Source organism: Pollicipes pollicipes, unplaced genomic scaffold, assembly GCF_011947565.3.
Source record: "Pollicipes pollicipes isolate AB1234 unplaced genomic scaffold, Ppol_2.1 Scaffold_6138;HRSCAF=7277_pilon_pilon_pilon, whole genome shotgun sequence".
NCBI classification, from domain to species: domain Eukaryota; kingdom Metazoa; phylum Arthropoda; class Thecostraca; order Pollicipedomorpha; family Pollicipedidae; genus Pollicipes; species Pollicipes pollicipes.
The window spans coordinates 24,981,940-24,995,084 of record NW_023596818.1 but is presented as its reverse complement, the minus strand read 5'-3'; the positions used below and the strand labels follow the sequence as shown (position 1 = coordinate 24,995,084).

General features: G+C 57.8%; 1 protein-coding gene across 1 annotated transcript in view; it reads left to right on the top strand.

Annotated features, from left to right (window-relative positions):
* Window positions 1-12,885, top strand: part of LOC119105500 (WASH complex subunit 5-like) — a 29,162-nt gene extending 16,277 nt beyond the window's left edge. The window contains 9 exon segments of the mRNA XM_037228966.1: window positions 117-299; window positions 1,444-1,596; window positions 2,534-2,685; window positions 3,117-3,279; window positions 3,985-4,087; window positions 5,596-5,779; window positions 6,466-6,668; window positions 7,758-7,848; window positions 12,873-12,885. Coding sequence (XP_037084861.1) covers window positions 117-299; window positions 1,444-1,596; window positions 2,534-2,685; window positions 3,117-3,279; window positions 3,985-4,087; window positions 5,596-5,779; window positions 6,466-6,668; window positions 7,758-7,848; window positions 12,873-12,885 — 1,245 coding nt within the window.
* The last annotated feature ends 260 nt before the right edge of the window (window positions 12,886-13,145 follow it).

Here is a 13,145-nt window from a genome sequence, read left to right as displayed (position 1 = left end):
GGCCCCGCGCCGCTTCTCCACTGACCGGCCCCGCGCCGCTCCTCCACTGACCGACCCCGCGCCGCGGTTTGTCGCGCCGCTCCCCCCACTGACCGGTTCCGCGCCGCTCGCGGCAGATGGCACGTCTGACGCACGCCGTCTCGGTGCTGACGGACGGCATCCTGGCCATGAAGACCACCCTGGTGGGCGTCATCCGACTGGACCCGGCCCAGCTGCTCGAGGACGGCATCAGGAAGCAGCTGGTGCAGCTGATGGCCGAGACCTTGCATAACACGCTGACCTTCGGCGCCAAACATAAGGTGCGAGCTCATGCGCGCGCGGTGGTCGAGGTGCGAGGCACACAGAAGTAAGGGCTGTACAAAGTGTAGGGTGCACAAGGAAGTATTGATATTTGAGTTAAGATCTTTCACTCCTCGTTGTCCCACTTCTTTACCCTCTCTCCTGCTACTTTATTATATATACCTAAATTATACCTATACTTCTTTATTTTCTTAGTCCCTAGCTGGTCGACCTGTTCATCGCAGCCATGGGCGACCCTTACAGCACTGTGACGGCGAAGTCCGGCTGTGGCGCGCCCAATATTAGCCCTCGGCTCAGACCCCTGACCGGTCACATTGACCATCATCAGCCCCTGACCGGTTACGTTGACCACCATCAGCCTCTGACCAGTTACGGTGATCATCATCAGCCCCCTGACCGGTCACGGTGACCATCATCAGCCCCTGACCGGTCACGTTGACCACCATCAGCCCCCTGACTGGTCACTGTGACTGACCATCATCAGCCCCTGACCGGGCACTGTGATCATCATCAGCCCCCTGACCGGCCACTGTGGCCATCATCAGCCCCTGGCCGGGCACTGTGGCCATCATCAGCCCCTGACCGGTCACGTTGACCACCATTAGCCCCCGACCGGTCACGGTGATCATCATCAGCCCCTGACCGGTCACGGTGACCATCATCAGCCCCTGACCGGTCACGGTGACCATCATCAGCCCCTGACCGGTCACCATGACCATCATCAGCCCCTGACCGGTCACGGTGACCATCATCAGCCTCTGACCGGGTACGGTGGCCATCATCAGCCCCTGACCGGTCACATCGGCCATCATCAGCCCCTGACCGGTCACGGTGACCATCATCAGCCCCTGACCGGTCACGGTGACCATCATCAGCCCCCTGATCGGCCACTGTGGCCATCATCAGCCCCTGACCGGTCACGGTGACCATCATCAGCCCCTGACCGGTCACCGTGACCATCGTCAGCCCCCTGATCGGCCACTGTGGCCACCATCAGCCCCTGACCGGTCACGGTGACCATCATCAGCCCCTGACCGGTCACGGTGACCATCATCAGCCCCTGACCGGTCACATTGGCCATCATCAGCCCCTGACCGGTCACGGTGACCATCATCAGCCTCTGACCGACTCCATGGCCGACAGCCGAGCGAGCTGCCTGCGCGACTGGAGGAGCTAGCCCGCCGCATGGACGGCTTCCGGCGCTCGTTCGAGTACATCCAGGACTACGTGCACCTGTACGGCCTGCGAGTTTGGCAGGAGGAGCTCACGCGCATCGTCAACCTGAACGTCGAGCAGGTGAGGGACATCGGTCGACGCCCTCGTCCGAAGGCTGCCTCCAGTGGCCGTCTGTCGCCCGCGCCCGAGGGTGGCCTCTAGCAGCCGTCTGTCGCCCTCGCCCGAGAGCTCCCTCTAGCGGCCGTCTGCCGCCCGCACCCGAGGGCGGCCTCTAGCGGCCGTCTGCCACCCGCGTCCGAGGGCTTCCTCTAGCGGCCGTCTGCCGCTCAAGGGCGGCCTCTAGCGGCCGTCTGCCCTCGGCCACAGGCGGGCGTAGTCGGCGCACTCGGTACTTCAACCAATATTTCGATACGATTACGAAACTCTTCGTGGCGGACGTCCTACTCACCATTCCACGAGCTAGACGCGACATGACCCGTGTCGAAGCAGCATTTTATGGAGACCGCGTTTCCAGAGGACTGAGCCTTCTGGTAACACGTACTAAATCTTGAGCATCGTTTAATCAATCAACAATGCTGCTGACATAGTGGTGCACACCGCTGAGCGATCAGTCAGCACCTCTCAGGCGGCGTTTGACAGGCGCCCGCCCGACTGTCCGCTGCGCTGGCTGTGCCGGGACAGGCCTGTCAGTTCGTGGACGGCATGCGGCCCGGGTGCGCGCTTCCGGTGTTGAACGGCCCCCTCGGCCGCAGCCGATTAGGCGCCGTGTCTCCCGCAACAGCCGCGCTGAGATCGGCCTCAAACGGCTGACCTCAGCGGCGTTGGTTAGGTGCAGGGTTCTGGACCGTTTTATGTTGCGGCTTCTCGCTAGGCGTCCCGCAGCTGTGCGATCGGCCGTGGTTTCCATAACGTAACTGTTACTCGGCCCCGCAGCCCTGGCGTGGGGCGCCCGCGGCCACGGCGGCCACATTAGCGGTCACAGTCGCAGCCAATGATCAAACCCAGCCCTCGCACATCGAGGTCTGACTTCCCACTGAGGCCTCGCGCCCGCCGCCAGGAGTGCAACAGCTTCCTGCAAATCGGCGTGCACGAGCGAGACAGCGTGTACCAGTCTCGCACCGTGCCCGTCCCACTGTTCCCGCCCACCGACAAGGCGCGCACGTTCGTCGGACGGCTGGCCGCCCAGCTGCTGCTGCTCACCGACCCGAGGTCAGGCTGATGACCGTGCTGACTCAGGTCAGGCAGCGAGCGTCGCGGTTTTGACCCGGGGTCAGGCGGGACAACTGCGTGGTGGGCAAGGCTTTTGTGTGTGGTGAGGATAGAGCTCACCACCTGCCCGCGCCGTGCGCTCTTCAGCAATGTTTCTGTCCGGTGCGCCGTTGTTTCTGTGGTGATCGCCGGCGGTTCTCGGCATGTGGTCAGAATTTTAATGAACAGCCTCTTGACGGCTTGCGTCGGTCGTCTCTGTGGCAACCCCGCCAGCAGCAGCCCGACAACTGGCCGTGGGTCGGCTTTTGAGCATTAGTCGATTGTGCGTGGGCTCGTCGGCGCAGACCGTTCTCGGAAGCGGTCAGACGGTCGAGCCGGCGGGCGGCCGGTCGGTGCGCCCCGCCGTCGCGCTGACCGCCGCCCGGCCGCAGGTCGACCGTCTACATCCGGCCGCTGATGGCCTGGTACTGCCTGCGCTCACACCAGCAAGTGGCCGACCGGCGCCTGCCGGGCCTGCTGGCGGCCGGTCTCGGCGTGGCGGGGCTGGCTGGGGTCGACCGTCTGCTCGCCTTCTTCGCCGTCACCACCCTGCAGGTGCGGCCACGGCCGGCGACGCCGCTGGGACGCGTGCGAGGAGCGCCGACGGCCGTGTGGCCGGCTCAAGCCACGTGATGGGAGAGGGGACAGTGTGACGGAACAGCCGCCGTCATCGGCTAAATGTAATCAGTCATGTGTCGGAGCTTGGCTGTGGGTGTGTTGGAATGTATGTTGCTCTGTGGATACCACGTAGTTTTCGTGGTCCAAACCGAGGGAAATCGTGGCACGAAGACTAGGTCGCGACATGACATGGGTCGCGACATCGCGACATGCGACGTTGACAGTGGGGATGCGCCTGGATACACATACCAGACAGCGGGTGGAAATGAGGGTACTCACTGTCGGACAAACACCAGCCGTTTAAAAAAACAAGGCATATTTATCCTATTATATGATATATACGAGGCATGTTTCTCCTGGGCAAGGACATGCATTCACCCGTGAAATGATAAAGAACAGGGATATGCCGCTACTTAAGTGAAGCGAACAGAACGGTAAACGATGCGCATAACAGTTCAGATGCACTCATCGACATCGCGCGGAGATGCGCGAAAAATTCAAAATCATGTGTGTTCGTTGCGTATGTGCCGTGGTCGCGGTGCGCACGCCAAGTTGGCCGGCTCCAGCAGCGGCCGCAAGCCCGCGTCCCCAGCATGCCGCGCCGCCCATTCCCCGCTAACCGCCACTGTCACTCCCCGGCAGTCGATCATGGCCCTCATCGGCGCGCACATCGGCAAGGACAAGACGTGCGTGGAGGCGCTCTCGGCGCTGGAGGCGAGCCTCCAGCCACACGGCGGCCCCGTCGGTACGTGGTGGCCGGCCCCGTGCCGCTGGCCGGGCGACGTCAGCGCTGTCACCGGGGCGCCGGTGGAGTGACGTCACTGGGGCGCCGATGGAGTGGCGTCACGGTGCGCTGTGTCAGCTCCTGCCACCGGCACAGTGTTAACCAGCGATCTGGTGTGCGCGTGTTGTGCAGTGTCGTGCGTGTCTGTATTCAGAGGTTCGAGGGTGGGTGCGCGTGGGGTCACGAACTTGCCTGGTGTGCGTGTGCTGGAACGAGCGGGCCGTGCGCCGAGCGAGCCTCAACGCCAATTCGCCGAAATTTGTGTAGGTTCGGCTGCCCGACCGGTGTGGGGGAATGCATGCTTTCGACGGTCGTTTTCACAACGGTTGTTCCAACTACTGATCGCACCGCCACCAAGCTTCCATCAACATTAAGCGCTATTGCCACCGAGTGACAAACGGGCAAACGTCTTGGAAAAAACTTTGGTCGATGTGCGTCAACTGCCACGCGATGTCCTGCGAGATCCGTGAGCAGCATGCTAGGAGGTTTTTGAGAATTGACGTCAGGTATCGACAGCTAGGACAGGTATAGACCTTAAACTGGCCGCACGATACAGGCGAATGTGCCGTCTGCAAAGCATTAGGTCATCTCAAATCTTCCGAAATCGGCATCAGGCGCAACGTGCTTCCGTTTGAATCCAGAGGCTGGACCACAAAAACTACGCAGACGTTAAGACTAGTTAAATATGGCTAATGATACAGCGAACTACCTAAAGCCCAAATGCACAAAACATTCGCGTTTTTCTGAATCTGTGATCGGATGAATCGCTCCGGAGACTTAGCCATTCAAATTCATCGATTTTCCCAATCAGAACTGTCGGCTTGTTGCAGGATCACGGCCAGCCAGCTGCCAGGCGGTGCCAGGCTTATCTATCCTCGCGCGAAGCCTGATTTAATGAATCCTTTGCCTGCTAGGCTCGCGAGATAGGGATATTCCAATGCATTCATAAGGCCCATTCGTGGCGATTCCCGAAGGCGTCCGATTCTCTGCGTGTGTTTTGGTATCATCGACATGGTGATAGCGCTGATGCCTGCGATCACTTCCCTCGTCCCACGCTGCAAATGGCGTCTTACCGGTAACTATATGAAATGTTGTCAGCGGCGCCCAGAGGCAGCGCCAGCTATTTCAGTGACGCGTTGGAATCTGAGTGCAGGGTGCAGCGTTAGAATCCGGGCACGTGGCCACCTTATCGTGGGTTCAAAGCTTACCTGTTTTGGTTTGTAACTCACGCTGCAATCGGCGCGAATGACTTCGAATCTTGAGGCCACGGCGGTGCCGTGCCTGCCGAAAAGGCGACGAGGTCATTTATCTGCCCTCCCCTATTCATATGTGATCCGTCTATCCCCGGAACTTCTTTGGCGCCGCCTTTGATCTCGGCATGCTTTGTCAAACTCCCCTTCCAACACCCTCAGTAGTCCCACATGGTCCCAGTGACTTCTTGTGGCGAGTTGTTCCTTCCTCTGCCACAGCCAACCCGAGCAAGGTGTACGGGCCGGCCGTGGCGCGCCTGCAGCGCCCCCTGGCCACCCTGCTGGAGCACGTGACCCGGCTGGGTCAGCTGACGCTGCTGCGTGAGAGCGTAGCCGCCCACCTGGCCTCGGCCGCCTCGTTCGACTCGCGCCATCTGGCGTCGGCGCTTGCCGCCCTCAACACGTGAGTCCGGCCGGCCGCCGGACGTCGCCGGAGCGTCGGCACGGTCCCGTATTTGAAACAATCATTGTTCTTTATGTAACGATTACGTTAGTTGACGATTATTTGAGCTCGCTGGTGCTCCACTTGCTGAGCTTCGTGATGACCACAGCCATTCGCAGCAGTCCCGGGGGAGATGCTGGAGTTGGTTTACCGGGTACACGCGCGGCCGCCTGTTCATGTCCCGGTGGCTGGTGGGCTGTTCTGTGAGCACCTTTCCGTCTGTGTACACAGAGTAGCCCACATGCATGCGGGTTCCGATGACTGACTCGCAGCGTCCTTATAAGTGCAGAGGGCCTCGGTGTGATGTTTTCTCCTCAGCCCACCCTATCTACGGTTTTCTTGATGCTGTCTTTACTGGCCCGTCATGTTACCTGGACCCAATTTCTACGGCCCTTTAATGCCGAGGTTGCAGTTGCTGGCAAACAGCAGCCTGTGGGCTGTATTAACTAAAAACCTGCGGATCCCAGAGGAAATTGAGTGCTCTAATCCCCAAGGTCTACCTGCGGTGAGTGACCCGACCCTTGTGACCCGCCGCAGGGCGGTAACCTGGCCCTTGTAACCCGCCGCAGGGCGGTGACCTGACCCTCGTGACCCGCTGCGGGGCGGTGACCTGGCCCTCATGACCAAACCCTCGTGGCCCATCGCAGGGCGGTGCTGACGGAGCACGACGTGACGTCGGACAGCCTGACGCCTCTGGTGTCGGACCTGACACCGTACCTGGACTGGGCTGGTCTCTCCGACCCACTGTCGCGGGTGTACCTGATGGCCGAGCCGCCTCCGCGCGTCGCCACCGTCCTGCTGCTCTTTCTGCTGGCGCACGCGCCCAAGCTCACCTACGTCAAGTCGCTGGGTGAGTGCGGAGGCGGGCGCGCGTCGGGCCGCTCGCGTCCAAGGAATGGGCGGTGTGGGTGGGGCACAGTCATCCTCACTGTGTCGTTCTGAATCACGGTCTGGGTGCAGTGGCACACGCACGCTCGTATGTATCAACCACGGTGTAAAGGAACCTGACACCCGGCCTCGAACCCTCCTGTCAGATTTACAGGGTAAGTGGAGTGGTCACTCACGTCCAAGCTAACTGAACCCAGGGCGGGGGTGCGCTGGTCTGTGGGTCGTTGTCTTCGGCACATTTGCCCATCGTCTGAAGTTTTCTAAAAATAGGAGACTGCAGAGCATTTTCATTATCAGTTTCAGAGCTCAACCGCAGCTTTTATATTCTGTCTGCCTTAGCTGGGAGGTTTTTCCATAGCCAACAGGGGTATGCATGTGTGAGTAGAAGAACGCCACGAATCGCCATGTCCCAGCGACCACTTATATCTACTCTTCCTCGCTTTGTCGCTGATGACGGCGCGCTGCTACGGCCGCTGCCCTGTCCGACACCACCGGGTCTGAGCTGCGTGGGCGTGTCAAGTGCCCGTTGACCTGTGACCTGGGATCATCGCTGTCATGTCCGTCATCCGGCGGCTTGCGCCGCCCGACTGTGCCGTGATGTGGTTACGACTTGTGCCGTCCGACTGTGCCGTGGTGTGGCTACGACTTGTGCTGCCCGACTGTGTCGGGATGTGGTTACGACTTGTGCCGCCCGACTGTGCCGTGATGTGGTTACGACTTGTGCCGTCCGACTGTGCCGTGGTGTGGCTACGACCTGTGCTGCCCGACTGTGTCGGGATGTGGTTACAGCTTGTGCCAGTTGACTGTACCGTGATGTGGCTGCCGCCTGCTGAGCCTGCTGACTGTGCCGTTATGTGGTTACAGCTTGTGCCGGCTGACTGTACCGTGATGTGGCTGCCGCCTGCTGAGCCTGCTGACTGTGCCGTGATGTGGCTGCTGCCTGCTGAGCCTGCTGACTGTACCGTGATGTGGCTGCCGCCTGCTGAGCCGGCTGACTGTGCCGTGATGTGGCTGCTGCCTGCTGAGCCGGCCGTCTCCGTCCGACCGTCAGGTGGTCTGAGCTGCGTCAAGGCGTCGGAGCCGCTGGACGCGGCGCCACTCGTCTCCGGCCTGGCCGTGCTGCTCGGCCAGCTGCCGGACGCCGTCACGAACCGCCTGCTGGCGCCCGCCGGTCAGGCGGCCGGCTCGCACGCGGCCGCCGCGCCGCTGCCGGCTGACGCCTGCGTGCTGCTGGCGCTGCTCGAGGCGCTGGTCGGGGCGCGCCGGCTGCCCGAGGCGACGCTGACGGCGCACGTGCCGGCGGCGCTGCTGCAGCTCTACCGCTCCACGTGGACGGCCGACTGAGGTGGAGCGCACCGGCGCGTCGGTCAGGGGCTGAGCAGCGGTGCTGAAGGACGGAGTAGCGATGCCGGTCGGGACCAACGGAGACGAGGTGTACCGGTCGGGATGGACGGATATCAGGTGTACTGTTCGGGACGGACGGGGGTCGGGTGTACCGGCCGGGATGGATGGATACCAGGTGTATCGTTCGGGATGGACGGGGCCGACGTGGCCGACTCCCGCGGGACGAGGCAGGCCCTGTCTTCTGGCGTTGATGGCGAACCTGGGCGGCGGGGTTCCTTGCTGTCCGCGCTAATCCCTGTGATACGGACATCTGGTACGAGCAAAACAGCTCGGGCCATCGTGGGCTCTCTGCGCGATAGAGATGTTGGCCGGGAGCAAGACCACTATATCCACGCGGATCACGCGTACCAGGCGGTCAGTGGGCGACGGACGCCGGCTGTTGGCATAGGCTGGCGTTTGACATGTATGCGTATGAAATGTCATGCATAGTGATACAACTGAGAATGTACCCATAATCTGTAATTGCATCAGGGTATCGTGATACAGTGGCATGGTAAGCTGTGAAGTCGCACCAGAATATAAATTTATGAAGGAAATAGCCGTATATCATCCAGATACTATGATTGCCTAGATGTACTACCGTATTTTACCACGTTCTTGTGTTATAGTCGCACAGTTGTACAGTCGTATTATACCATTGTATTATTACCGGCGTATACCCTGCGAGCTATTGTCTGGATGCGTTACTATTGCCCGTGATTTGTGACCGGACCCAGGCTGACTGCATAGAAAACGGAGAGTTTGTCGAGACACTGGGTGAACACCCATGCCATATCTCGGCATGATCATTTGTACCCTACCCCATTTCCCAAACTGGTCCGGTTTAACCAGCCCGTAACATGGTTTATGTCACGTGCAAAACTTGGCCGTACATATCAGTAAGATGCTCGCAGCACAGCGCTCGAAAACCGTTAATCGTCCCTTGAAGCCTTCAGGATGATGTCATGGGTGCCGGAACAGGGGGGGGGGGGGGGGGCCCATACCCTCCCCCACTTTTTAAAGTGGGGGTGGGGCAGCTGTGTTGACTGGCCCCCACTTTTCAGATTAAGGTTGCATATAGCCTACTTTTGCGCCACATTAAATATGCATGCCGATTTGCATAGTTCATCAGCCATCTTTCTCAAGATGCGTCATCTTTTTCGTTCGCTAATTAGCCATCGCTTAGTGTCACAGCCACAGGCCGACGCCGCGCGCCCTACGGAGACTGCAACAGCGGGAGTTGGGGCTGTTACTGCTATAGCCTGCGATCGCGCATGTTCAATAACATATCACGTGCTTTTTAATCAGCAACCAACTGTGACTGAATCTTCAATATTTTAAGGCGAACATTAATTAGCATTGCAACCTCAAATTTGGAACCCCGTTTCACCTATAATGTACGTTCAGGGAGTCTTCAATATCTCTAAAGAGCATAGAAAAGCAGAACTGTAGTCTGCTGCAATTATTGGACCACCTTCGGCTATCAGGCACGTTGTTGCGTCAGTGAGGGTTTCTATGCCGATCCAAGGCCAGCTGCGCTGGTCAGAAGACCTCCCGTGTCAGGGAGCGGAACAATATGATACAACATATATTCTAATGGCCTCCGGATCAACCAGGAGATCCCGCCCTGTGTCGCCAGAATGACAGCCAGAAGGCACTTCGCGATGGCAATGAGTGGCCCTTCAGCTTTCGACCGGAACTGATAATGTGTCCTTGGTACTCAAGGGGCCCCTAGCCCGGAAGGAAAGAAGGGGCCCGTTATTATTGAGTAGAGTAGGATTCTCATTATTGTTGAATGGAGTTGGTCGATTTTTTTAACGAACGGGGTATCCCATGTTTGCCCAGGAACGTTCATTTTTTTCAGAATAGATGAGTGAAACAAATTGCATCAAAAGGTTTGAACATGTCCGCCCACAACCTCGAGAGCAAGGCCGGCGATGGCCTCGGTTGCGGCTTCCGTAAAACCGAACGGCGAACGGGCACAGCACCACTTCGCGGTGCTTTGATGGCCAAACCGTTCCTATCCTCGGCCTGAAAATCGCACGCGTGAAATACGCGCCCCGGCTGCCTGCTACATGTGAGATTTGACGTGAAGCGTTCAAAGGCACTTCTTTCAGAAGTGTCGTCATTTTCATCCACCCGTTGGACACGGCTCAGTATTAGCTGCTGGGCGAACGCCGCGCGGCGTAGGAGACTGCAACGCCTGTCGTCGAGGTTTTGGTTGCCAGGATTTGCGAGCGCGCGTGTTATAAAATCGCTGTTCGTGCGAAAGAGTTCGTTAGTATTTCGGAGGACCATCGACTTGATTCGAAAACAGACGTTGAAAAGGAAAAGTTTCTATTAGTCAAATAGTTGCAACGCAAATGTAAGAGAAGGATGGAAGGGCGGCGTCGCACACTCCGAAGTCGTCGTCGTCGTCGTAAACGCTGACGCGACTCGCGTCGAGCCGCGCCGTCGGAGCCTGAACGTGGACTGATCGGCAGGGACCGTGCGTCCCCGCACGCGTGTCCCCATGAACCCACGTGATCCACATATGGGCTCCAGATGGTGGGGACCAATCGGTAGAGGGGCCGCTCACACCATCGCGGAGACGCCACCGCCGCGCCGGCAGCGAAGGCCCGTTTGCTCACTAACAATCGCGTTACATAAATTACATCACTAGTCGATTCTGGCTGACAGACATTCCCAAACAAGCGTGGCTTGGCCATGTTAATACACATTGTTGACCACACGATTCACAATCAAATTTTCATCCCTAAATTTTGATCAAACATATCGATCTACAACATTCCTACCCCTATGGATGTCACGCTGGTTATTAGTTACGGCATTGCACGGCCTTGGTTGAGGCACCTTGTGGGGAGCGACAGTCAGAGCCGGGGTTAGACTTTCTCTCGTTCAGTTGTTCAGAGTTCAGTTCAGTTCAGTTCATTTCAGCTGCTTGCTGACTGCAAGACGTGTGTCGCGTGAAGTAGATTTTTGGTGGGACTGTTTGTTGTTTATTGGAGTGTTAGGGCGCGCCGACTACTGTGGTCATTTTGCGCCCATAACAGCTAAATGACTACCTACGAGGGTAAATGACTAATATGTATATATATATATATATATATATATATATATATATATATATTAGTCAGAAATGAGAACGATTTAGTTGTGATAGGAACTCGTCACCAATGATGTCTGAATACGTGAACCCGTAATAACATATTGACAAGAAATTTTCGGCAACCTAAAAACTTCATACAAGCGGTATGAACCATTCAGGCAGGTGTATATAAAGTGCAGAACTTAACATGCGATACGAACCTGCGGGTATGTTCGATATATGGTGGGCTGTCACAGTAAATCGGAGAGCGCCAGGGACGGCGCCGCCGGGCCAAAGTACCTCAGACGCTCGGCGCGTGGTACGGGACAGCATACGAGCACGTGTTCCACTGTGAACGTGGCGCTACAGTGGCAACATCGTGATAGTTCGTCGCGACGTAGTAAGTATCGATGTGTAGCATAAGTATGTCCAATCCGCAAGCGACACAGGATAACTTACTCTCGTCTATACTATCGATAGGATGACTGTCATTCCTGAACAATCGGCTTAGCGCTTTTCAGTTTACTGGTGTCCATCACATCCCATGTGCTCTACCATTCCCCGCGTAAAAAGGTAGAGATGGCTGAGTATATGCCTGTAGCGGGTATTGGAAACGCTCTGCGACAGGGACGAAGAGTAGCGCGCTTCGCGGCAGCGGCAGCGAGCTCATTTCCCGCAATGCCAACGTGGCTCGGAATCCAGTAAAGTACTATGGTCTTGCCAGCCCGGTACAGAGTGTCGAGACGCAGTAAAATATCCTGCGTAAGGGGATTTACCGGATTAAAACGCCTTAATGCCGAAAGGGCACTCAGGGAATCTGACAAAATCGCGTGCAGACTGTATTCGCCCACCTCTATAAAGCAAGGCGCCTTAATGATGGCCACGAGCTCTGCAGTAAACACGGACACATGGACTGGCAGTGTAAATGATCGCGTATCGGGACCACACACAAAAGCGGAACCAACACCCGTATCCGTTTTGGAGCCGTGTATATACGTAATTGTGAACCCCCGATATGTTTCGATATGTTTCACAGCTGTTAATCTGGCAACTCAGGGAATTATATTTTCCTTCCGAACCTCCGACAGCGGGACGTCGACAGTTGGCGATACTATTACCCACGGAGCGGTCGGCAGGCTACGCGGGCGTGCCACACCCCGAAAAATTTAGCCACTCTCATGAAGAACATCACGAACACGCACACAGAACGGCACCACACTTGTTGTTTGTTCGCGTTGAAAAACACTAGATGTGTGTGTGTGTGTGTCGGACATTAGATGTGCAGTGGGACACCGTGTTGAACCTGCAACGGCGCCCCGTGCCGGGGGAGATCGAGTCCCGGCAGCGGCTGAGCGTCGTCAGCCCGTCGCTGGCGACGGGCTGACGTAAAAACAGCGACGGCCGGCCCGTCGCTGTTTTTAGATGGAGGTACGCCCTTGGCCCGTCTGCGCTTTGCGGAGCGTGAATGTGGTTCACTGCATGTAGTCTGATCCGAGGAAGGCAGCCAGTGGTCAACAAGTTGAACAAGCAATACGAGTGACGAGTCTGTCGTTTTGAGCCCGCGGGAGCTGCCAGCAACGGTGACCGCTGGGTTACGGTCTCGTTGGTGACCGAGGTCTGTGGCCACCCAGAGGATCGTTGGCTGCCGTCACGTGTGACCCAGAGATGCACTGATGACTGTGGTCTGTGGCACAGGGCTCGCTTGTGACCGTGGCCTTTGACCAGAGGCTCGCCGGTGACACTGCCCCGTGATGGGTCCGCTAGTGACCGTGACCCGTGATAGTGTCTGGAAGCCCTGATGGTTACCATGACCTATGACCCAGTGTCTCGAGGGGTCTCTCTGGTGATCGAGACCTGTGACCCAGTCTAGAGGTCCCGCTGATGAACGTGAATTGTGACCCAGTGTCTCTAAGGGTCTCGCTGGTCACCGCGATCCTTTCCATAGTCTTTGGGGATCCCGTTGGTGAT